This window comes from Chelonoidis abingdonii, chromosome 1, assembly GCF_003597395.2.
Source record: "Chelonoidis abingdonii isolate Lonesome George chromosome 1, CheloAbing_2.0, whole genome shotgun sequence".
Lineage (NCBI taxonomy): Eukaryota > Metazoa > Chordata > Testudines > Testudinidae > Chelonoidis > Chelonoidis abingdonii.
The window spans coordinates 177,797,363-177,824,291 of NC_133769.1; the positions used below are offsets into that span (position 1 = coordinate 177,797,363).

Consider the following 26,929-nt stretch of genomic DNA (forward strand, 5'->3'; position numbering starts at 1 on the left):
GAGCGAGAAAGTTGCAGCACTGTTAACGGCCAGCACTGACAAGCCCTTAGCATAAAAAAACAGAGAAGGCTGGTTCAGGAATTTGAATTCTACTCCCAGCTTAAACCAATGGAGTCCAGATTTCTCAAACTTCTTGAGTCCAATGAAAAGCTTTTCCCTTGCCTCCAGTTTTAGAGAAGGGAGTGAATGAAAGCAGAAGAGATGATATATGGGCATTAGCATTTGTACCATCTCATGCATAAGCAGTCCATACTGCATTGTGCATTAAGTATTATGCATTTTGTGTATTTATAATTTGTATGTGTTAATTATGTAACAAAAATTAGTGCTAGAGATAGGTATGGTAAACCATGCTGAAACAGGGCCATCTCCGTGGGCCATGCTTCCATGATTGCAGCTGCAATCTACTCCATTTTATGCAAACTACTATCAGTGCAACCGCTGGTTCTTAACAAGTTGTCAGTGTGGTCTATAGCTATGCAGTGCTTCCCTCCTGTAAACTGGAGGACAGATCTTTAAAAAAAGGGCAGCCAGATTTTGGGGAAATACTGTAAAATACTGACTATCCATAAAGTAAACTTACCTTTCTGCTGTAGGGATTGCTAATTACCAGGTTGGTGTCATCTGAGCCGGACAAAATATATTCTCCTGTTTCATTCCAGCAAATTGTATTTACCTGTTTGAAATATTTAAACAAAAATTTTAATTGGTTTAGGAAAAATATTTAAAATAGAAAATAAAATAGCCAAGAAATATCTAGATATGCAAATGAAATCATAAAGTTACTTAAACAACTTCAAAATACATAGGGGTGCTTAAATATGTTCAGAGACCTGATTTTCACTACTTGGCCTCACCTTGCACACACATGCTTTCCCATGGCTAGCCACCTGCACATGCAAGTGATGGGGTTTGCAAACAAAAATTCTATTAAATGTGCATCTAGGTGTTGAGAATCTGAATTGATATGTATTTGATAGTGAAAGAAAAGTGTACAGTGTGTCCAGGTCCAAACTTGCACAGAGAGTGAAGGCTAGGCCAAACCATAACTCCACTGAAAAAAAAAAAACAAAGATCAGGCCTTTAATGTGTTACTGAGAAAAAATCTGTTAACATACCAGGCTGAAGAAGTTAATCTTTTACCTATATTCTTACTCATATCAAAACTTAAAATCAATGTAAAAAAGTTCACACACACACAAATATCAAAAGGTCAATATTTCTATAGACATTGAAAAGTATATTCTAACAGTTGATTCCAACAAGATCTCTTAAGTCATTAAATCTGAGCTGTTAGCATAAAAAAAGCAGTGATTTTTAACAAAGTGTTTGATGGGAGTCCACCTGCTTGAAACACGCTGGTATCTCTCACTACTAGGGCTAATGTATTCTGTAACATTCTTCATAGATTCACTATGCTCCTGAATCTCCCTGTAAGCGCATACCAAAGGCAACAGAGTTTAATTTGCAGTTTATTATGTGAGCTAACATGTTTATTTTTAGAATGCTCAGCTAACTGGGAAATTGACACTTAAAATTCAGCAGTTGACTAAATTCAGTATTCTTTCATAAAAATAGTTATTTGACTAACACAGAGAATTCCGGGTTTTGGACACCTTTCCACACCCACCTTTCTAGACTCTGAATTGCCTTCTTTGGTCCCTTGTGGCATCACAAGGGTCCTCTCAGATAAAGTAAGCCTTTCAATAGAGTTTCTGGTACCTATAATTTGACATATTTGGGTGTTTTACTCCCTAGAATGTATTACATTCTACAGAGTGCTCTGAATCTGGAGTCACAATGGGGAGTTCTCATTATTGCACTTTCAAAGCACTAAGTATTCAGGATCTGTCTAACATGTACACACTCACAGCTACCACACCTTCTCCCAAACCTGGTGAAAATCCCATATAGTACCGAAGAAACCTTCCCAGATCTCTCCTGTGAGAAGACTGTGATGATGCTCTTCCAGTAGGGAAAGAAATCAGGTTGGGAGCACTTTGCATTTTATTTCCTTGTAAGTTTTTCCTTAAACCCCCCCCCCAAGATTACAGCATTACAGATGAAGATGTAAATAAACTCAAATACAGAAAAATCAAAAGTTTGGACTCTCACAATAATGTGCCTTAAAGTTCAAGTAACAGGAACTTCACTCACTCCTCTGAGACGGTGAGATCCAGAATGAGCAGCTCAACATAGAAGAGCTGACAATAGCCATGAAAACCGTGAAATGTGGAAAGGCAGTTGGACTCAATGGCATACCTAGCTAACTATTACTATTGTGATACCATCCTGAAGTGAAATGGCTATTTGATTTCTTTCATTCCTGCATGGAGACAATGCAGATACTCAGGCTGCGGAGATAGGCCAAAATGGTTGCACCACTCAACTCATATAAATATAACTGTGCAAAGAAGTTATTGCCCAACATTCTTACTCTGCTCAAACTACAAACTATATGAGTGGATGATAATGGATAGAATAGCACCAATAGTGGAAGGGCTAGCTGGCTCTAGCAGTGCTGGGATTTTCTGCTACTTCAGCTCCGGTGCTGACAGCACAGCCGGTGCCAGCACTGGATGGCTGCCCGCAGAGCGCCTGTGGATTGTGGCATGGAGGCACAGGGCTTCGAAGTCTCTGCCTGCAGCCGTGCCGGAGCTCTCAGCCATCGGAGCTCCCGGCGCTGACAGCACAGCTGATGCTATTATTATCCGCAGAACGGCTGTGGGGTGGGTTGGTTTGTTTGTTTGGTTTTTTTGTTTATTCCTGCGATGGGGACCAATGTGGGGTTGAGGAAAGCACTCCTGTCCGAAGCTGTGGCTGGAGAAGTGAGGGGCATGGGAGTCCCAAGCCTCATGCTCCAACGCAGGTCTGAGAGACCTCTCCACTCCCTGCCTTTTTGCGAGCCTGAGGCAATGCAACACTTAGTCGGTGCCTGCATCAGGGGCACTAACACACAGGCAGCAAACACACTGAGTGCGGCTGTCAGGAACAGGCACTGGCATTCCGAGCCTGGAGGCAAGGCGCTGAGAGCCTGGGCAACGGGGCATTCCCATTGGAGGGTGTGGGGGAGCTTTCGCCCTCAAAACGCTGTTTACCTGAAATTCCTGGCCGTAAGGGGTGTTTTTTTTGTTTTTGTTTTTAAACCAAGGAGAAAGGGAAAGGGAAAGAAGCTAAGTAGCTACTGATAAGGAAAATAAGTAACTGACTATAACTAACTACAAAGTAGCAAGGTGCTGCTGATTGCTCCGACTGGCAGCCAGGTGCAGCGGAGAAGGAGCTGAGTAGGGACTGGTCGCACAGCGTCAGTTAACTGCCTGCAGCAGCGCGAGGCAAGGACCACGCATGTGTGATGTAACCAGCACTGTTACTAAAACTTTCCAACTACGAGCGCAGGGGCACATGAACACCTAAAGTGGAGCACCCACAGGGACAGCACTCAAAGAACTATTAGCTGTTTATAACACCTGCACCACACCATGCACTATTTCTGAAATTTGCAAAAATTTTGTGAAATATTAAGATGGTCCAAGAGTCTGTACTTGATAATCAACACTTCTTAGTTCAGATAGATGGTCAGAAAAATCGATGGCATATTCAGTAGAAAGAACTACCCCACTATTCAGTGCCACCACCTTTACTGATTAATGTCTACACCAGAGGTTCTCAAACTCAGACTCATAGACTTTAAGGTCAGAAGGGACCATTATGATCATCTAGTCTGACCTCCGGCACAAAGCAGGCCACAGAATCCTACCCATCCACTTCTATAACTAACCCCTAACCTATGTCTGAGTTATTGAAGTCTTCAAATTGTGGTTTGAAGACCTCAAGCTGCAGAGAATTCTCCAGCAAGTGACCCGTGCCCCACACTGCAGAGGAAGGCGAAAAACCTCCAGGACCTCTGCCAATCTGCCCCGGAGGAAAATTCCTTCCTGACCCCAAATATGGCCATCAGCTAAACCCTGAGCATGTGGGCAAGACTCTATGGTCCGGGAGCTCCATTCAGGTGGCCCAAGGATAGTTCCCTCTAAGATGAGAACCTGGGCAGCCACACATGAGAGAATGAAGGGCCACCCCCTAATTAATGGAGCTGCACAGGCATGGATCAACTAATTAGATGCCTGGATCCTGTGAGGTGGTGGTCATAAGGGGAAGGTGGGAAGGGGCATGGGGTCAGAAGAGGGGGTGGGGGAATTTGCAATGTGCAAGGCTAAGGCGGCCAGAGAAAGAGATGACTTTCCCCAGCTCCAGAGCTACAGCTGCTGGGGAGAGATGGCCCTCTTTCCCACCCTCAGCTCTATGGCTGCTGTGGTGGAGAAGAGACCTCTCTACTTCCCAGCCCCAGCTCGGGGGCTGCTGCAGTGAGGGAGAAAGGGCACAGCCATTGCATTAGAAAAGTAAGACTACTGATATTAAAATGTGAGTTGTGTGCTTCTATTTGTAGAACAAAAAGCATTTATTATTAAGGGGTTTTTTTTTGTATAGTGCTTTTATCCAAAGTGTTTTACAACAGTTAGTTAACGATACAAACAATATTTGGAGAGATCATTAAGTGGACCTCCGAGACCCTCAGCAATTTTCAAGTGCTCTGCAGGAAAAAAAAGTTTGAGAACCATTGTTCTACACACATCATCAATTTGAATTCCAGTGTGCAAGCATTTCATTTATGCAGCTGATCTTTGCTTCATTACCCAATAAAAAGATATGAGGACACTGAGCGCATTTTAACTGGTTCCCTGAGTATATTTGGAAAATACTGTCATATGTGGTTCCTGAATGCCAATCCTAACAAGACACAAGTGTGCACCTTCCCCTTGAAGCACCATCCTGCCAAGCAAAAACTCCAGCTAGTATGGGATGGTACAATCTGTGAGCACTATAAACATCTGGGTATACCTGAGGGTCACATTAAACCAAACACTGATATTCAAAGAGCATATCAAGATGCTAAAAAAGAAATTAAACTCCAGGAATCAGGTTCTCCACAAACTGGCTTACACAAAACAGGGAGCTGATGCCAAAACATTCTGAGTAACCAGACACCCTGTGTTATTAAACTGCAGAGTACTTTGCCCCAGTATGGTCACACTCAAGCCATGCACAAAACTGATACTGAACTCAACAGTCCTTTGGGATCATCACAAGGATTTTGAAACTGACTCCCTGTCATAAACAGATAGCTAAGGGTTAATGTTTCTTTTACCTGTAAAGGGTTAATAAAGGGAACCAAACACCTGACCAGAGGACCAATCAGAAAACCAGATTTTTCAAAGCTCAGGGAGGGAATTTTTGGGTATGTGTCCTTTGTCTGTGTCTCTGCTCTGTGCTCTCTCGGCTCTGAGAGAGGATCTCTCTACCTTCAGGTTTTCTAATCTTCTGTTTCCCAGTTGTAAGTACAGGTATAAGACAATATAGGTTTTTATATTGTTTTTGTATTTACATGTGTGTATTTTGGAATGTTTTTAAATTGTATTTCTTTTTGGATAAGGCTGTTTATTCATTTTTTCTTTTAAGCAATTGACCCTGTATATTGTCACTTGATACAGAGACCATTTTTATGTCTTTTTCTTTCTTTTTTAATATAAAGCTTTCTTTTTAAGACCTGTTGGATTTTTTTTTCTAGTGGGGGCTCAGGGGGATTGAGCCTGCAGCTCACCAGGGAATTGGTGGGAGGGAAAAGAAGGAGGGGGGGAAGGTAAATGGTCCTCTCTGTTTTGTAATTCAAGGAGTTTAAGTACAGTAATCTTCCAGGGTAACCCAGGGAGGGGAAGCCTGGGAGGAGGTAAAGAGGGGGAAGGGAAGTGGGGTATTTCCCTCTGTTGTGAGACTCAGGGCATCTGAGTCTTGGGGTCCCCCAGGGAAGGTTTTGGGGAGACCAGAGTGAGCCAAACACTGGAATTTTTGACTGGCGGCAGCACCATAAGATCCAAGCTGGTAATTAAGCTTGGCGGTTTCATGCTAGCAACTTATTTTCTGAACTCTAAGGTTCAGATCTGAGTAGGAAAGCTATGACACTCCCACATTGTCTCTGTAGAGCCACACTGATATTGCAACACCACCAGATAGGCAGGACGCCTTCAGTAAGAAGGAGATACAAAAGCAGGTACATGATCCAAGACATCCACTGCATAGACACATTCTATCACCTAAGAGGCTGAAGTCCAGAAAGAACTCTACCTCTGAAAATCCCTTACCCCAAAATACCACTGCTGAAATATACAGAGTAACAAAATGGCAAGACATGCCAATGATCTTGGAGAACCTAGTTCCTTGAAAACAACTCCCTCCAGGCACTGACCTCCAATGAAAAAAAATTGGTGTACTCTAACCAGGGAGAGCTCGGGTAGGAAAGTCTGGTGACAATATGACAATGGAAATGAAGGAACAACCCCAAATGTGAACAAGGAGAGCCTAGGAAAATACTTGAACACTGCCCGATGAAGTGTCCCCATCAACATCTTGTACTCCCAGGGAACTTATTCAAGGTACGTGACACCACCAGGTCTTGACTGAGGTTTTTGAGTGATAAACCATGATGATTCTTTAGATTACTGTATTAGTAGTGACACTAATCAATGCCAAGAAAGCATTTTCATTCTAAAGCCTTCTTTTAATATGCACATAACTTGTTAAAAATATCTTCTTTTGGGCTAGATTGTCTCATTCCCAGTCTGAGCCCAAAAAGCAACATCTGTTTTGATTAAAAGTTTGAAAAAAATAATTTCAGCTATTTGAATATTTTTCTAAGCTTCAAATTTGCCATTTGCAGCTCTCAATGGGAAAACAACCTTTGCTAAATGTAATTAATTCATTTTAGAACATGTACAGAGTATTAATACTATCATTTTCCTTAACAAAATAAGGATTCATTGATCCAGATGAGCCATGGGTACAGTCATCCACAATAAGAGAGGCACTGATTCAGCCAACATATCTATTTAACATTACACTAATCTGACTGATAAATACCAATAGTGAAGCAAAGTGGTCAAGCACAGCACAACTTCAAGAGCCAGCTGGTGGCAAAAAAAAAAAAAAGTGACCAGCATGCTAGTTATTTTCCATCTACAGCCCCTTCTGCACAAAGGATGCTACTGCTGCTCTGGAGGAGCCCACTAATGGTGAAAAAAGGCACTGAAGAGGAAAAAGAGACAAAAACATTCAAAAAAGAAGGAAGCAGAAAAATATCATGTATCGATCTTCCTACCTACACACACACACGCACGCACACACACACACAAAAGACAGAACAGGGAAGACGACACTTTGTTGAAGAACAGACGTGCAGCAAAAATGAAAAAAGCAATAGTGATGATCCTAATACTAGCAGCCCACATCAACACAGCAAGAAGACTTCAGTCATTCCTCTTGGATGATGATGTGACAGCACTGGTTCATCCACACACCAGCTCCAGGCTAGACAAATATAATGCTTTCTGCCTAGCCCCAGATAAGTTCATGAAGAAGCCACTTAATTATGATTACTGAAAGAACGTATGCTAGTGCTTCACAACTTGCACTGGTTTCTCATTCACTACTAAATCCACTTCTTGATTTTGTTACCGATGATTTGCAAGATAAAGGCCCTTAATACAACAGGCCCATATTATAATCAAAGACGACTGCTTCTTCCAGCAATTGTAATTAACTACCACACTGTATTTATCAGTGCCCAGAGGGAAAACCTTCTCAACAGCTCGCCTAAATCTCTGTATTACCCTAACAAAGAGTCCTACCTTTTATCTTCAGAGACCACTCTGTAGGACTAAGGCCTTGGCTACACTGGCACGTTACAGTGCTGCAACATTCTAGCTCAGGGGTGTGAAAAAACACACCCAAGCGCAGCAAGTTACAGCGCTGCAAAGCGCCAGTGTAAACAGTGCCCATGCTCCCAGCGCTGCAAGCTAATCCCCACGGCGACCTCGCACTTCAAAGTGCTGCCGTGGGAGCGCTCCTGCGGCACCACTGTACGGCTGCAAGTGCAGCCAAACCCTATTTCCCAAAAGGAATAGATCAGAAAAAACTAACATCCCACTCAAAGATAGCTACCCACTATTGCTTGCTCTTCTGAACAATTCACACACACACCCCTACAATAGGCTGTTTAGAATACTTAACTACCCCAAGAGAAGAAATGGAATGAAAGGGGAGAAGAAGGGAATATCACTCTTCCAAGAAGTAAAATTAAACCGTAGATCCTAACACTAGGTCTTGCTACACTAATTTAAGTTCTCATTTATGGTGTAAATCAGGTGCAGTACCTGGAGAGGAAAAAATAAGTATAGTACACAACACATATCCCTCTTTATTATCACAAGAATTATTGTGCTAAATGCGTATAGAGAAAGGAAAAATTATCACTTCATTTTAAATCAGAAGAAAGAGAGTCACCTGAAGTATTTCCTCAAGCTGATAAGTCCATTTGGAAATGAATCTTTTACCAGCACTCCTTTAGCACAGCTCCCTTCCTTAAAAAATGTTCACAACAAAACTGGGAGAAAAATATAACATCAAGGTGGTGTACAAATGGCTGCATTTCCTTTCCCATCATGGCTGCTAATGCAGAGAGAACCCATTTTCAACACACTCATTTAGAGTTAATCATCTCCTTACTGATTCATTCAGTGACTTCACTATTCTACAAGGTGCTGATCCTTTAAAACAAGTTGATGCAAAAAAAGGTAAGAGAGAAGAGAGGAGAGAAGTGAAAAAAATCACTGTACCTAGTAGAGGACTACAAAGTCTAAGCTCTATGTACTGAGACCAGTTACTAAATTACAAATAAAAAAAAACATTAATGTGACAAGGAGTTGTAAAGTCAGGAAAGAGCCATGCAACTTTCACTCTCCCCACATAGGTACATATAATCAAACGCATAAACACGAAATGGGGAATAACTGGCTAGGCAGTAGTACTGCAGAAAAGGATCTGGGGGTTATTTTGGACCACAAATTGAATATAAGCCAACAAAGGGATGCTGTTGCGAAAAACACAAACATCATCGTGGGATGTGTTAACAGTATGTAAGACACAGGAGGCAATTGTTCTGCTCTGCTTGGCACCAATGAGACCTCAGATGGAGTACTGTGTCCAGTGGGGGCACCACACTTTAAGGAGGATGTGGATGAACTGGAACAAAAAATGTAAGATGTTTAGAAAACATGACCTAAGAGGAAAGGTTGAAAGAACTGGGCATGTTTATTATATTGAAGACTGGGGGGGGCGGGGGAGGGCGGGATTTGATAACTGTTTTAAAATATAAACAAGACAGTGATTAATTGCTTTTTATGTCCACAAAAGGTACAACAAGCAGTAATCAGCTTAGTTTGTAGCAAGGGAGATTTAACCAGCGGTTTTCAAACTGTGGGTTGGAACCTTGAAGTGGTTGTGACCCCATTTTAATGGGGTCCCTAGAGCCAGTGTTAGACTCACTGGGACTTGGGGCTGAAGCCGAAACGACTCAGGCTCTGCCGCCCCACCCTTCCTCACCCACCCATAGTAATTGTTGTCAGAAGGGAGTCACAGTGCAATGAAGTTTGAGAACCGCTGAGATAGATATTAGGAAAAAAATTCTAACTATAAGAATAGTCAAGCATTGAAAAAGGTGAAATCCCATAACTGGAGGTTTTTAAGAACAGGTTAGATAAACATCTGTGAGGGATGGTCTAGGTATATTTAATCAGGCCCTCTATTTCTAAGATTCTTTATATTATATCACAATTTTTAGTTACATGCTCATATACTGTTTTTCCCACATGACTCATGCTTCATTCAACATGCAGACTGCATGATATGTAATGAGACAGTTCTTCAATATTTATTCTTATTCTCATTTTTCAACGTGAAGTCCTGCCACATCCACTAAGCATCGGCCATACTGACTAATGAGTGCCCTCAGAGTACTGTGCGTGACACTGATGCAAGTTCAAATTACTTTTGGCCAAAAATAAGAGATCCATTAGGACACCCACCACATTCTCTCCACACAGTTCAAATACACACTGAGTGAGGCAGGAGTCCTGCAGGAAAAAAAAAAAAAAGCATGCTCATGTAATCAAAGCCTTTAGCAATTTGATTCTGGAACTTCGATATTCTTTTGTTTACATGGAATTTCTAAGTTTTTAAAAGAGAAAAGTGATAATGCAAAGAAAATTCCATCATGTGGAGCAATAAAAAGATATATAGTGCTAGAGATGTGTACTAATGAGGCAATGGCTCTTATTGCTTCCTTCCTCCAAGCATCAGATGAAGTAAATCAGGATTCTGAAGAGCACCTCAAAATTACACACACACACCAACAAACATTAGGAGATTGTCATTAAAAAACCTTGCTTTTCACTTAAAAAAAAATGCACAAGCAAAGTACATTTTAAAAATCCTAACTCTGTCAATTCAAAATGCATCTTCACCAGACCTCCATAATGCCCATGTCTATTCCAAAAACCATTTCCATGGAAAATTTCAAGTTTTTCTCATTCCCCACTGGGCAGTTGTATCTATTTTTAGATTATTATTTTTCTGTAATGGTTAAAGTATCCCCCCAACCCTGACTCCATTTTCTTGTACCTGAAAATTACTGAACATTTTTATTCACATTTTAAAAAGAATTCATTCACTTTCAAGAAGATATCAGATTTGAAATATTTCAGCCCAAAACATGAGTATTTGATAAGGTTATAAACAACTAAAAAGGACCTTTTATAATGAAAAAACGAATGCAGTCTTAACGGTAAACATCACTACTCACTCCATATAATGATTTATAACACATTTTCATACTTTGAAGAGACTCAGTGAAATAAAATTGTACTTTGTTTTATATAAATCCACATGATGGATTCATTTCAGTATTAAATCGGAAAATTTCTACCAATATCATGTGTATTATTCATTACCTTACAACTGTAACAATAAACATCACAACATTACTTACTATCACAATCCTGAGACATGGCAATTCCATTCCATACCTTTTTTTGTTAGTCTTTTATGACTCTCATAAAATATATCTTCTAAGTTAAAATTCTTATTTCAGGTCCCAGGCAAAAAAGTAACTATTCTGGTAAATCTGAAGAAAATGTGTTCAGTAATTTGAGTATGTAACTGAATAGATATTAAACATATGTGAAAGTGCTCTTTGTTTAAAAGCTTCAACTCAACCATGTGTATGTAGCTCAGAAAAAAGTTAGAAATCTGAAATGTTTTTTTGAAATTAAATTTCTAGCATTTGAAAATAATGGTCTGACCATGCATGTTGGTTTCCTTATTCATTAGCATCCAAGGGGCACACATCCATCAAACATTCATGCTGCAAACAGCAGCTGATCATTCTCATAGCAGCATAAGATTTGAGTTCACATTTAGGTGGCGATGAGGATACGGAGCTGGTAGTTTTTCCAGTCACACTGGCCATTCTTCATTAAGTTATACAACCTGTGAAGAGTTCAGATCTTTTACTCAAGGCAAGTCCTACTCAACATCCTTTCCTACAGCCAGCTAACCGTCCATAACATGTCACCTGTTTAAGCTTATGAAATTAAGCTAACACTAATCAAAGAAGATTAGATATAACCATATCCTAGAATATGAACAAATTAAAGGTTATCAGCTGCACGCTTGAAAATGCTGACTTTAACAGGCACAAGAATTAAGCCCCTATCGCAATGCTCAAGGGGGCTGAGTTATATCTCTGTGAGAACCTTAATTTTGATTTTTTTTTTATTTGTGTAAAGGTCCAAATTTAGCATTTTCATGTACATAGTATTTGCGAATAATGGATTTTACAAGCCATTTTTCCCTTGAACATCCCAGCACCTTTCAAAAATCTTCTCTGAGAAGAAAAACAAATAAATGCATTAACAAACATGAACTTCTGCTCTGCTGAGAGATGACAGGCCAGCAAAGAAGCCCTGTCACGACAGCCAACGTCTACCACCTAGGTCATAGAACTTAGTCAAATGTATCCACTACTCTTAGAGCTCAAACAGTCCTGTGGAGTTTGAGTAACAGTCTATTTGCTGCCTACCTGTTTTCTGACACTGCTGTCAGAAGCAGGATCTAATGATGAGTTAGCAGAAGTGTGGCTATGAGAGCACAGCATGGAAGAATTTTGCAACCAGCTAGATACGAAAAAGTAGAGATTTATTTAAAAAGTTAAATATTTACTTTAAAAGAAAAAACCATAATTATTATTTATACCATGTGACTATGCCATTTCATGTTGTGTTTTCAAGGTCAGCCATATTTTAGGTCACAGTATTGCTCCTTTTTTATAATCAATATATAGCACTTCCTCTTTTCCAAGCTTAGAAGAAAACTAAAATGCTTCAATCAAAGCAATACAATAAAATCCTAAAATAGCAAAATGTGTGTTAAACTACAAATAAGTACATTAGAAATTATTTAAGATTAGTTTTTCCTTCACTTTCCTGCTCCTACCCAAGTCCAGTTTTCCCTGCTATAGGTGACTGCCTCACTCATAACAAAAGCAATTAAATTAACATAGCTCATTGCTCAGTTTCAGGGACTGAGTTGTTGTCAGCTGCTTCAGAAGAAATAGAACCTAGGAGGGCCTGGATGTAGGTCTTGGCAAGTAACTATTTTCAATTCAGCTTTAAAATGTATTTAGTTTGCATTTTTAAGTCTAGGCACACACACACTGATATAGGACACCATATTTTTCAAGCTTTGAAAACTTAGATACAAGAAATCACTTACACAGCCATCATGCACATTCAGTGTTGCTTCAAGTTTTAATCTTTGGATAAATTCTCTTCTTCCTGTTGAAGAAAGAAGACTAAATTATAGTCTCATTTTAAAAGCTGAGGTTAAAGAACTTTGGCAATCAGATATCATGGTGCTGGGCACAGCAAAAGAACCTAAATAGAACAGAACCTGCATGTAATATAAATCTTAATACAATTTGTATGATTCCAAATATTCAAATAGAAAAACCAATGCTTCATGGTTATTTGCCACCTTTAGCACCAGTTTAGAAATTGTGGTGTTAACATTTGGTAAGTTTCAAAAGCAGACACTTTGAAATTAGAAGCTGTAAAACAGAAAATAACTTATGTACAATAACAAATAATAGCTAAAAACTTCTAACTGAAGATTGGAAGTTACTCCTGAGGGAATTGTACCAAAAATATTAAAAATTTTAGGCACAATATTTTAAAATTCTACAAAATTCTGCAAATTTTGTCAATAAATAAATGTGGAGACACCAGCATGGCAGTGGGGAGCACAGACCACTGGCTGCCTACCCCTCTCCAGGACAGGGACTCAGTGGTGAGGCTGCATCAGACCCTGACACAGCGCAAGGGCCAGACCTGTCCCAGAAACACCCCAGGGCCCTGTCGCTCCACGTCAGTCACACCAGGTATGGGGCAAGCAGGCTCAGCCCAGCAGGATCCAAGTGTGAAGAGGCTTAGTGTGGTGGGATCCAGGTGGGGGTAATCTGAGCGGGCAGCTCAGTGGAGGATCTAGATGCAAAGGGGCTCATTGGGGGGGTTCCAGGTGCAGGAGAAATGGGACTCTTGCAGGAGGGTCCAGGTGAAGGTGGGTTGGCCATGACAGGAAGAATCTGATGTGGGGGGATGGGACTTCAGGGGATCTGGGTGTGAGGGGTACAGCAGGGGGTCTGGGTGCTGGGGGAGTGGGGCTTGGCGGAGTGAGGCCTGTCTGGGTGGGGGTTTGAGGCTCGGAGTGGTTCAGGTGCACAGGGGGTGGGGTCTGTCTGGGTGGGGGTTTGAGTGCAGCAGGCTCAGGTGGGCCTGGCCTGGGTACAGGAATGAGGGTCTGGATGCAAAGGGTGGGGCTTGGCAGGGGGGTGGTCTGGTGCAAAGTGGGGTTCCAGATCCCATGGAAGGGGTTCAGCGAAGATCCAGATGGATGGGGAGGGGAGTTCAGTGAGGAGGGTCGGGGGTGGCGCTTGCTGGGGTGGGAGTTCCGGTGCGGGAAGCTCAGTGGGAGGTTCTGGGTTGTGAGGGGGGATGAGGCTCAGCAGGAGGCTCAGGGGGGGTCCAGATGAACGGGGGTTGGGCAGATAGGGGAACAGTTCCCCATACAGTGACCCCCTCTCCCCTGTGGGTGAGGAGCGATAGGGGCAGGAAGGTGCAGCATTTCCAAATGCAGGGGGAGATTTCTGGGGGTCATTCTGACCCGGCTCTGGCCGCTCCATGCAGGGGAAGTGCTCTCCTTCTCCAGTGTCAGCCAAGCCAGGACTAGCAGTTGAGCCCAGTGCAGGGTAGGACTCACCGGCTGGGGAGTCCCCAGCTGGGTGCAGGGGGGAAAGAAGAAGTGAGACTTGGTGGAAGGCTCTTAACACTGGAGACTTAGTGGCAAGTTCTGAGTGCAGGGGGGGTGAGGCTCAGTGGGGGGTCTGGATGCATCAGCCAAAGTGTTCTCAGGCCCTTTCCTGCCCCCCGCAGTGATTTACCTCTCCAGTGGCTTCTCTAGGCGCCCAAAGCAACACAAACATGCTGCTAGGGAGGGGCACATGACCGCTGTTGCTGTTTCCCTTTGCTTCCTTGTCAGAAAGTCATTTTTCTGCGTAGAAGCCAAGAAATCTGCAGGGGACTTGAATTCTGTGCCTGTGCAGTGGCACTGAAGTCGCCCCAGGAGTAACAAGTAGAATATGTTTTAAGAAGCACAATATATTTTAAATAGGAACATGATGCCCAATGCCTTTTGCTCTTAAATGGAAAGTGGAACAGGATCTAGTGCTTAAGCAGAGGATTGGAAGCCAGACCTCCTGAGTTCTAGTCTCAGCTCTATCTCTTAGTTTGAGAAAGCCACTTAATCTTAATTTCTTCATCATTACTGATTGTAACTCATTTGAAGAGCAACATAAATGATCAATATCATTCCATTTCACAGTTTAAATAGTCAAACATGGATGGGGGGATGCTTTTGGAGTTCCTGAACTGAGCAAGAAAGGTGAGTGTGGAAGGGGAAACAGAGTAAAGCAAGACAAGGTGAAACAGATTTAAGGCAAGGAGAATCTCCTACAAAGCACATATTAAACAAGGCAAGGTTCCATCAATTAGATATCATTGTCTTGGAAACATAAAATACCATGTTACTACACAGATAAAGACTGTTATAACAATGTATACCTATAGGGTGAAGAGTAAGATTGTACAGATACAACTTTTATCTGGGCATTTCCTGATATGACTTTTTAATCATCTAGCTTTAACGTAGCTTTTTGTTATGGAATTAATGACAATTAATCCTCTATAACTTCCATTGGAAGATGTTGAGAAAAAAAATAAAGATGAAATCTCACTCTATTACTTAGGTTGTAAGCTTTTGGGGGCACGGACTGCCTTTTTATTCTGTGTTTATACAGCACCTAGCACGATGGGATTCTGGTCCATGACTAGGGCTTGTAGGTGCTATGATAATACAAATAAATAATACTATGGGATAGCTCAGTAGTTTGAGCATTAGCCTGCTAAACCCAGGGTTATGAGTTCAATCCTTGAGGGGGCCATTTAGGGATCTGGGGCAAAAATCAGTCTGGGGATTGGCCCTGCTTTAAGCAGGGGGCTGGGCTACATGATCTCCTGAAATCCCTTCCCTAATATTCTATGATTCAATAAATGGCAAAACTCTCAGTGACTTCAATAAGACAAGGATTTCACTCAAGGAGTATGACTATTACAGCTGGGAGGTATAATTCCAAATGTGGGTAGACACACACCCTAACTCTGCTTGAGTTAGTACCCTAAAAATACGTATGTGATTGAGGCAGCATGGATAGTGGCTCTGACTATCTCTCCAAGAACCTACATATATATTCAGCAGCAGTGTAGACATAGCTTTGGTGTTTTATTTTGACTTGAAAAAGGAACTAACCTGTTATCCTCTAAATTAAAAATACTCACTTAGACAGTGGCCCACATCCTTTCAAAGAAGGACTATAACATCTTGTCTCAACTGAATTTAGTGAAAATGCCCCTTTCTTAGAGGAAGCAAGAGAAATAGAAATTGGATGTGGGACAGAAATAAAAATCTAACCCTCCTAGGTTCAAGGGCCTGTACTGGACTGGGACCTAGGAGACCTCATGTCTATTTCCACTTCTGCCACTATCCTGCTGGGTGAACCTGGACAAGCCACTTCACCTCTGGTCCTTCGTTTCCTTTTGCATCTTTATCTGTCTTGTTTAGTCAGAGTATAAACTTTTAGGGGCAGGGACTTTGACTATGTGTTTGTATAGTTCTCTCTCTGTGAGAATGTATACATTATGGCTCCAATTTTGGTTAGAGCTTCTGGGCACACTGTAGTACAAACAGTAAAAAAAAAAAAAGGAAAGGAAAGGATTGCTCCTTCCTGAATAGCAGAAAGGACCTCAATCCAACAGCCTTTAATAAAGTATTAAGTACTGGCAGGAGGCTAAGATTCAGGAAGAGAAAGGAAAATCTTTAGAATGAGAGCAGCTGGTGATTAGGAGCAGTGGTAATAAAGAGTGCACTCTCAAAGTGAAGCATACAACTAAGAAACCACTGTTTAAACCGCTTTAACAAATCAGGTTTCACTATAGTTCTTCCTAGGGATCCCAACCCTAGGAAGGTTTCCCTGGTAACTGCAGACACGGTTATAATTTCAGAAGAACTGTGGGTCTGGGATTTCATATTGGAATATGGAAAAGAGATTCTGATTCCCCATTTTATTGTTTGTGGGGTGCGATTTCCTACTATGCGCAAAAGCAAAATCAACTGGAGCAGTTGGGACAGTGCAGGAGCAATAAGAAACTGAGGAAAAGTGGGTTTTAAGAAGAGGCAAAGGCATCTCAACTACATTAAAGCTGCAGTATTACCAACTCTCATAATATTTGGTGTTTCACTTAAAGCTTCTGGAGTCCAGCAATTGTGCAAATCTTAGCTTTGATTTACATTTTAAAATAATTTTTTTCCTAGCCTTTATGGTTGCAGAGAAAAGTATGAAAACAGGAATCCTAATGTCCCAAAAAGGTAAATAAAAAAGAAAACTTTTTAAAAGTCTCATGACTCAAGTCAATCTCATGGTTTTGGGGGCCTTACTCATGATTTCTGAGCACTTGGGGTTGGCAATACTGAGCAGCAAATCTGCAATTTAATTTAAAAGCGCTAAGGACACTACTAAGGTGACTGAATCATTGGGGTGTACTGAATGTCCAGAGAAGAGGGCTACACTGCTCTCATATAAGCCCCCTACAAACATCAAACCAGAACTCATGAATTTCAGTTAAGAAATATTGACCCATACACAGTGGCTCATAGCATGGAAATCTGATCTATTCTAAATAGGTCTTCTCTATCTCTGGTCTCCTGTCATAAACAGATAGTTAAGGGTTAATGTCTCTTACCTGTAAAGGGTTAAGAAGCTCAGTAAATCTGGCTGACACCTGACCAGGGGACCAATCGGGGGACAAGATACTTTCAAACTTGTGGAAGGAATCTTGTGTGTCTGTTTGTTTTTTTTCGTCATTGGGCTAAGAGGGCCACGTGCAACCAGTCTTTCTCCACTCTTTCTAAACGTCTCTCCATGTTCAAATTATAAGTTACAGCTAGAAAAGCGCGGATTAGTCTTATGTGTTTTCTAACTTGTGATGTTATTTTGCTGAACATTTTTACTCTGTTTGATGTAACTTGAATTCAGCTGAGGAGCAGTCCCTCTATCGATATGATCCTGATACCCTTAAACATTTTTCATCCTAATACAAGAGATAATTTTTACTTCTTTCTTATTAAAACTTCTTTTTTAAGACCTATTATTTTCCCCCCTGTTAAACCCAGGATTCTCTAACTCACCAGAATGTGGGAAATGAGGGGAGGTTAATTCCTCTCTGTTTAAATCCAAGGAGTTTGATCAGTTTAGTCTCTCAGGAGCCCAGGAGGGAAGTGCGAGGGAGAAGAGGATGGTTTATTTCTCCTTGTTTTAAACCCCACCCCCCAGGTTTTGTCATTGGTTCCTCGAGGTTTTGGGGAACAGAAAGTGTGCCAAACCTAATATTGCTGGCGCGCTACAGTCTAAGCAGGAATTAAGCCTTAGCCATACATGTAGTCCCCAACTTTGGACCTAAAGTTCAAACTGGGAGAAAATTACCTTGACATCCAGCGATCCAATGTCTAAAACAACCCTCACTCCCACCATAACCCACAGATGATATGCAATAATGGCAGGAATATTCACCATCTTCCATCTGGATAATGGCTGCATCCAAAGCATCACTAATAGTTTTGGAGTTTTATCTGAGCTAGTTTAATGAGATGCAAGCTGCTAGTGTCCAGTTTATATTCTTTTTTTCCAACCTGCTCGAGAAAGGATATACCATTGGCCTCTTTCTAGCATTCAGTCTAGACAGCTTCACATTTTCCTCACTTAACACTGAAAGACCTACATAGCAATACTTGCATGTCTTGAAGAAGAGTACAAACAAGACAAGCCCGCATATGCTGTACAGCACTTCAAATACATGCATTGACTGTATTTATCGAGCAAACTGTTCAGCAAATGTACTCTCAAAATGGGAGAATGCAAAGAATTCACAACAATCTAAAGAAGCAGAGAATTCCTTTCACTTAGCGGAAAATAAAAAAAAAAAAAAAAAAAAAAAAATCTATCCAAAAAAATTTATATAAATGATCAATAGGCTAATGCTGGGTGCTCAACATGAGGACGTAGTAACAGGTGTGCCAGTACATTAAGGCATCTGGTAAAGAGGGTGTCTGCCAGTGAGAAGTCTTTGCCAGTACCAGGCTTTGCTGCCCCACTAGCTTACCCAAGGTGATCAGGCCTCTAGGCTTGTTATTTAGAAGAGTTACACAGCCCAAGACTATTTCCTGAATCTCTCTTGTTCCAGGGAAGAGGGTTACTACCTTGAGTTGCAGAGTGCTGCTCATATCTCAATGGGATGGAGGCAGTACAAGGCTTCAATTGCAAGCTTCCAGCCAGTGGTGAGCTCTTTTTGGAGGTTTGAGGATGGCTGGTTGGAGACCTCTCCCAGTACTGATAACAGGAAGTTTTGGAATAGACTCCCTCACTTAGAGAAGCACTGAAGGAGTGGAATCTCTGGGAGGAGAGTCCCTTTCTGCAGCCAGAGGAATATTTTTCTCAATCCTACATGCCCTTGATAGACAGCTCCAGTAGGCAGAGCGTTAGCAAAGTATCTCTGGAGAGGCAAGTTCTGGGGGAGAAGGAACGGCATACAGAACAAGGGTCCAGAATGTTACCATCACCCAAACAGAAAAGACACTGCCTATTCCATCAGTTAATGTTATAAATTTCTCACAAGATGAGCACAGCTGAAAGCCAGATGGTTTAAGTTTGGTCAATAGATGGGAAAGCACCTCGGTGCCAAGTAGTAGTCAAAAGAAAAGAAGAATATTTCAAGAAAACAAATAAGGAGCTGCCAAAAGGGCAGAAAATCATACTTACACTAACCTAATTGTAGTAATTACTAATATTTACAAGTCTGAGACAATGAAAAGGTGCTTCAGGGTAGAAGGCACAGACCAAGCTCTGTGCCTCTGCCACAAGCGGCAAGTGGAAAATGAGAAGTGGTTTGGGCCACTCTGCCATATGTTCTCAAATGGCAGAGGGTGGAGGGGGCATAAGGACATGCAGAGCAGAAGATCAGCCTAACTGGTCAAAAGTGATGCATGAGCAGCATGCACACTATAAGTTGGATCTGCAAAAAGGCTTAAAGAAATGCTACTTTCTTGAAATTTTCTCATTTGCAGCCACCGTAACACCATATCCTGTGATCTTGGTCAACCTGGGACAAGAGAACTCCAGAGAAAATCCAGGTGCTACAAGTAGTAATGTTGGCAGCACTCTTCCCCTTGGGTCAGTAATGAACCAAAATCCTAGTATGGTTCAGGGGTATTGTGCTGCGTGAGCTGGAAGCTTTCATCAGAGATAGAAAAAATAAGCAACTGACTATTTGGGGCTTTATTTTTTGGGTTATTTTAAAATAAGAATGAAGTCCCTCATATCCTATTCAAATTTCAGAATGATAGTTACACTGTACTTACCCTCTCCAGAGAGACTGTGGAGTGGAATATATATTTTTCTCAAGCATTAACAAATATTGTTGATTAGCATACTGCTTTCAAAATTATAAAAACAGAAAATAATGTTCCACCTAGCAAATATTGCTCTGAGCTGCACAGCTAAGATTCACATATTTTATTTTATTTTATTTTATTTAATCAAGCTACCGTTCTTGAACCCTTTCACTGAATGTTTTATTTGCCCTTTTATTTAGAGAATGTTAGCTTATAGGCTTGCAAGGTCCAAAGCTATAATAAAGTCTCCATATGTTAAAGAACAGAATCCACACTTCAAAATTTCCTTTCCAGATTTGTAACCTTGAGTATTTCCTTTTCTTGTAAATATACATAGAAAAGATGGTTCGGGTTATTACTGGAATATAAATGATCTGTGCACCATGTTATTAAGTCCCATACATTGTGCACCTTGAAAAGGGTAATTGATACAGTAATGCATTTGGTTGGACTGCAGCATAACAAAATGGCCTGGACAAATGCATTTTATAATTCTTGGAAGAGGAAGTAATTTAAGTCTGCAAGAGTTTTCCCATAATGTGATGGATAATCCTTATACGATGTATGTTAATACACAGGTATCCTTCCTATAGTGGAGTACATAAACGACTCCAATCTCAGTTTTGGTTACCAGACTATATTTGTTCAGTTAAACCCCATCATTTCACAATCTTTTAATAATGCCTCAGTATTTCCACTACAAAACCCTACCTTCAAATGAGTTTAATTTTGCAAATATTTGATTTTATTTTAAAGTGTAAGCTCTTTGGGGGCAGGGCCTATCCTCTACTAACTGGACTCATTTAGCGCAATGGGACCCTGACCTGGTTGGCCTCTAGGTGTTACTACACCGTAAATCTTAAACAACAAAAAATGGACCACAGAAGTTTATTTCCCTGTTTAAGTTAAATTCAGCATATGGATACAAGAATCCAGAGTTCTTCAACCTTTCCCAGTTTCAGATGCAGAGCAAGAAAGTTCTATAGCAGAAAATCATTCTTGTGTGATGTACTACTTCTGCACATAATACTTTCTGGTACTAGCTGCAAAAACTAAACTGGTGATGTGATACGTCCAGGAATATTATCTGGACCATGAGCTGTGAATCCTATGGGGCCATAGTGCCTGGGCACCAGGAATATTCCTGGCCTAGGGCCCGGCTCCAGCAATTTTGGGGGTTGGGTCTCTCCCTCAGCCCCGCCTTCTGCTCTCCCCCTCCCCACACACATCCCCCATTTAAAACAGCCCGGGGCCCCCACTCACCACTGGTAGCGCAACAGAGCTGAGTAGCTTCCTCCCTGCTCACTCCACATGGCTGCTGGCCCCTCCCTGCAGCCCCTGGGCGGGGTGGGTCTGTGTCCCACCCCAAGCGCCCCTGCAGCCCATAGGAAGCTGCAGGGGCAGTGCCTGGGGATAGCAACACACGGAGGCTCCCAGTCTGCCCTGCCTAGGAGCCCCAGATAAGCACTGCATCCCCCACCCCCTCCCAGAGCCTGCAACCCACCAACTCCCTCCCAGAGCCTGCACTCCCTCCCTTCGCCCCCATCCCCAAACTCTCTCTCAGAGCCTGCACCCCCTCCCATCCCCGAACTCCCTCCCAGAGCCTGGACCCCCACCCCCAGCCTGCACCCAAACTCAATCCCAGCGCCTGCATCCCTCATCCCCTGTCCCAGCCTGGAACCTGCACACAGCATCAAAACTCCGTCCCAGGGCCTACACCCCCACCCCCTTCCCACACATCCCCTCCTGCCCCAAAACTCCCCCCTCAGATCCTGCACCCCTCACCCCCTCCTACACGCCCACCCCTTGTCCAAGCCCAGAGCCTACACCCAAACTCCCTCCCAAAGCCTGCACCTTCACCCCCATCCCAGAGCCAGAACCCAAACTCTGTCCCAGAGCCTGAACCCCTCACCCCCTCCTGCACCCCCACCCCTTGCCCAAGCCCAGAGCCTACACCCAAACTCCATCCCAGAGTCTGCACCCCTCACCTAGGGTGACCAGGTGAGAGGGAGAAAATATCGGGACAAATAGGGGGGGACATCTGGTCACCCTATCCTTACCCACTCATGCAGCCCCAGAGCCTGCACTCAGCCCCCAAACTCCATCCCAGAGCCTGCATCCCAGACACCCTCCCCCACCCAAACTCCCTCCCAGAGCCCAACCTCTCATCCGTCCTGAACCCCAATCCCCTGCCCCAGCCCAGGGCCTGCACCCCAGACCTTCTCCTCCCTCCACCCAAACTACTCCCAGAGCTTTAGGAAGGTGGGGGGAAGAGTTTGGGGGAGGCAGAGTTTAGAGCAGGTGGGTTCTGGGCACGACCAAAATTTCTACAAACCTGCCACCCTTGTCTGGACCTCTGCTGGAAATGAGTGTATGGAGAGGCTAAAGGGGACTGGTTTAACAAAGAAAGCAAAAGCAAGGACCTAAGTTCTCCCCCTTCAGAGACATCTTTCCTCCCCATCCATTAGCTCTATCCCAGAGCATTCAACTCATATTACTGGAACTTATTTCTCAAATGCTAGACTGAAAGTTTGCCTATAGTTATCTCACATAATCTCTCTCTAGAAAAAGCCTTTATTTTCTCAGAAAGTTGGCAATCAAGTTGCAATGAAATAGTTCCAATAATAAATTAAATTCCTTCAAATACACTTCAGAATCAAAATTCTCTCTCTATACAGGTGCTTTTTGCTGCCTATTTTGTAAAATCATAAAATGACAGTGGATGCCAGCAAGTAGCTTAGGCTGAAAATTTAGCTTGCAAAAAAAAAGGATAAACGTCAAGAATGGAACTGTATTCTATGTGAAAAGAAATGTTTTCATTAACTTAAAATTAAGCGGGCTGTTTTAGGTATTTTGGGGGTTTCTTTAAATGTAAACTTTCTCCTGTGGCATTGGAATCTGGAAGATGACACAGCGTTGTGCTGATGCACGAGAACACGGACATTAAATTGACTGACTTAGCTTCATCTTTCAAGGAAATGCAAAATATAAACAAAACAGCATACATTTTCAGTTTCAAGATTTGGAAAAGTTTGTCACAGCTACTAGGCTAAAAGACAATATGAAAAATGAGGGATAAACGCCTCTTCCCATCAGCAAGATACAAATAATATAGTGGTGAGAAGCCTGTCCCCCAACCCTTGCTCCTAGAAGGGAGAGGGCACTGTCCGAGACATCACTTGAAGCCACCTCAAACTGCTTTCCCTGCTGGAGGGAAATTTTTCACTGAATCTCATTCTCCAAACCATTGTAGAGATTCCATATTCTACTACGATGGAGAGAGGGAAAGAGTAAGTATTCTATCCTCTCACCAGCCTATACTGTTTGTATCCTTCTCTCCAAGTGAATAGCTTCAATGCCTACCTCTCAATGCTGCTAATAACTTTCCTAATTGTTCTTGCCGATTTCATTTTGTCCATGTGATTATTATTAGTTGCAATGAAACCTCAACAGTTATGTCAATTTCATTCTGCTGAAGCTTGGGAAAATTGAGGCAACAAGGAGCAGTTTGTCTACAGACTCAAAGACAGCAATACTCCAGTTTACATTCAGAACACTATCTTGCCAACAATTAAGGCTAGAAAAATAAAATATTAAATTCTGCAAAAAGCTAAAGGCTGACTCATCTCACCAAACATATACCAGTCACACTGAGAACTTTCTAACTCACTCCGAGCAACTGGATTTTTCAAGTCCTGTTCAGTTTTAATCCAGCATCCCAATGACAACACCAGTAAGGATATTTTAAAGATGTTTATCTAGATAGTACACTTCTAAAAATAAAAGTTCACATTTATTTTTAGTTCTCCTTTCTTCAACGCCAGATTTCTCCAGTTCACCTTTCACCATCACCCCATTTGCCTCCTGGGGTCTTCCCATTATGGAGGACCACCACACTTCAAACTAGGGCACCTCCAAAACCAGAGAAACTGCAATGGGTTATAAAGTTTGCAACCTAAACTGTGGAACAAAAGGAGGGTTAAGGTCTACCTAAAACTTCATGAAGATCTTGTTTTCCTCAACCATTTTGCCTCACCCTTTCCACACAAACACATTGTTCTGGGGTAGCACTGTGTAGGTCTCTCATAGGAGAGAGGGATAGGAACCTCTGCGAGGTAACAGCTGACAAGCAATGATTGCTTAATGCTCAAGCATTTTACACATTTGAAATCTTATTCTAGCATTTTCCATTGGAAAGAACAGACTATTTCATGAACAAAGTTTAAACTTAAAAATACAACTGAAACTTTTTATTTGAAGTTACATCATCCATGGTATTCAGAGCTGAAAAAGAGATAACCCCTTTTCTGAAAAATAGCAATAGAACCTATTTGTCAAATGAATACTCATTTATCTCAAGCTGGTTCTTACCAAAGCCAAGTTCCTCTGTGCTAGCTTGCTGTGACATTTTAAATGCCCTACTTTAAAACTGAAACAGAGCCAGAATTTGATCCCAATGCAGAGCATCTGTTAACTTGTCCCTAAAAGCATTTTAAAATGACATTTGATTATCCAAAGTGGAGTTTATACAGTGTGGAACCACATTTTTATCGAAGTAGATGACTTCATTCTCACATTGGTCATTGGTCCTGAACTGAATATACCAAGTTCTGGACCCTGATCCAGCATAATTTTCAATCCACAGTATAACACACTGCTTTTCCTCCTCCTGAAAGAGAACACACACCAATTTTAGTACAATGCGTTGATGTTTTGTATAGTAACTAGGACTCCACACTGATATAACAGACCACCTCTCATCTGAGGAGCTCAATACTCTTTAAAACTATTAGGTAAGCTCTCAAGAACACCTGTGAGCTAGGCTGGTAGGTTATTAGCATTTTACAGATGACGACATTGAGGCACAAGGAGTTTAAGTGATTTATCCATGGGCACACAGTGAGCTGGTGACAGAAATAGAACCCAAGAGTTCTGACCTCTACTCCCTTAATCAAAGTACTTTATCACAGTCCTTCTAAAACTGTATATTTATGTTACAGCTCTTGTTTTTAAAATAGATGTAAATGGTATAGACATGCAGAAAAGCCAAACATATTTTAAATCTACAAAAGGGTCTGTCTTTTTGATAAACAAATGCTTTATTACAGATATCTAACTCCACGGACTTGGTGTTATGTAAACCGATGTTCAAATGCCAAGGCACAGTTCAAGAGAAGAGCTTCAAGTGTTAAGAAACACACAAACTTTGAAACATTAACAATATAGTACCAACTACGTAACAGGGGGGATATATTCTGCCCTGAATGCCATCCTATGTACACCCACTGAAGTCTATGGGGATCTTCCCAGAATGTAAGCCAGCGCAGAATTTGATTCCAAAAAATAAAACCAAGTGAGCCTGACTTTTTGTAATTCTTATATATTTCTGCATGATTAATAGGCTGCTGAGTGTTTTTGAAAAAAGCTTTGATTTGGATTCACATCTGCCTATCTTATCAAGGCCCAATTAACATCAGTTATAATGTACACATTAGATTTTGTTTTCATCAGTAGTACTGTCCTTATTCCACTTTCAAACATATCTCAGATTCTAAAACAGTGCATGGCTAAATATAAACTCCCCTTGCGTTCTTGATCACTGATAAGGTTACAAGCACTTGAGTTTTAAGCTGAAGTAAACACAGTGTCACAGGGTCAAATTTATTTGTTTAGCCAGATACTGTTTGATATTTAGCATGTCATATGCATGAAAAAGTACAACTCCGTTTTACCTTGTAACTGAAATAAAAGAGCATACTGTGCATCTCTATAGAAATGAGGCATTACAGTGGCAGACTTTGTCATCAACCACAACAGCCTCTCACAGACATTCTTACTAGCTTACATTATCTGCAGGAATAGCTTGAGAGTGCATTTTTATGTAAACATAGTAAGCATTCAATTAGGTAACACATTCCTAGATTCTGGAGGGAATGGTCATTGTGACAAAGCTGAAGGAGGAGAAAAAATAAATAGAAAGGTGCAACTCAATGTAAGGTGAATCTGAATATCTTTCTATTCTTTCCACGCCTAAGAATACTCAAAACACCTTAAGTTTAACTAATTGAGCAAACCTGCCTAGTATACAGTAATCAATATGTATGATTTGTTTTTATCTATAAGCCTTGAACATAGTTTTGCATTGGCCAGGCAAAAAACTTCAAATTCTGAAATAAATACCAACTATTTGCTTCCACACTTATCTTGAACAAAGAGAAGTCTATCCAAAGTCATATTTTCTTCCAGCTTCACTGTGAAGTCCCCATACACAGAATGTAGACACCTGTGCACAATGCTATGCAAAGGCTAAAATTGTCTTGTGCAGCTGTTTTGTTGTGGAATCATGTGTGCTTAAATGAGTCTTCATAAACCTCTTCTCTCAACCACCACACATTTTTGACAACCCTTTATGTTTATTTATATTGATAGGTGAATTACTTTACTCCTAGTCAGGGGGGATAAAAAAAAATCAAAGTTTTTTTTTTAAATAAGAAAATCGGATTTTCATTATATGTAATTTTTCATTCATGTAATGTTTAAGAAAAGTGTTGTAAACCCTACTGTCCCTCTGCAAATTTGTGTACAGAGTCAATCCCTCATCTCATAGACTCGTAGGTCAGAAGGGACCAATATGATCATCTAGTCTGACCTCCTGCACAAAGCAGGCCATAGAACCCTACCCATCCACTTTTATAACAACCTCTAACCCATGACTGAGTTATTGAAGTCCTCAAAATTGTGGTTTGAAGACCTCAAGCTGCAGAGAATCCACCAGCAAGTGACCCATGCCCCACGCTGCAGAGGAAGGCGAAAAACCTCCAGGGCTCCTGCCAATCAGCCCTGGAGGAAAATTCCTTCCCGACCTATA

At 41.5% G+C, this 26,929-nt stretch overlaps 1 protein-coding gene and 1 long non-coding RNA gene across 2 annotated transcripts in view; both read right to left on the minus strand.

The window, feature by feature from the left end:
• The window catches only part of DCAF6 (DDB1 and CUL4 associated factor 6), a 208,676-nt gene that overhangs the window by 158,819 nt on the left and 22,928 nt on the right, over window positions 1-26,929 (minus strand). The window contains exons 2-3 of the mRNA XM_075063452.1: window positions 12,721-12,782; window positions 584-676 (exon numbers count right to left, since the gene is read on the minus strand). Coding sequence (XP_074919553.1) covers window positions 584-676; window positions 12,721-12,782 — 155 coding nt within the window. The remainder of the gene's footprint in view (window positions 1-583; window positions 677-12,720; window positions 12,783-26,929) is intronic.
• On the minus strand, window positions 11,258-12,074 carry LOC142047833 (uncharacterized). The gene is made up of 2 exons (XR_012657098.1): window positions 12,029-12,074; window positions 11,258-11,436 (listed from the first exon to the last, which is right to left on the minus strand). It is a non-coding gene; the product is annotated as an uncharacterized LOC142047833 (long non-coding RNA).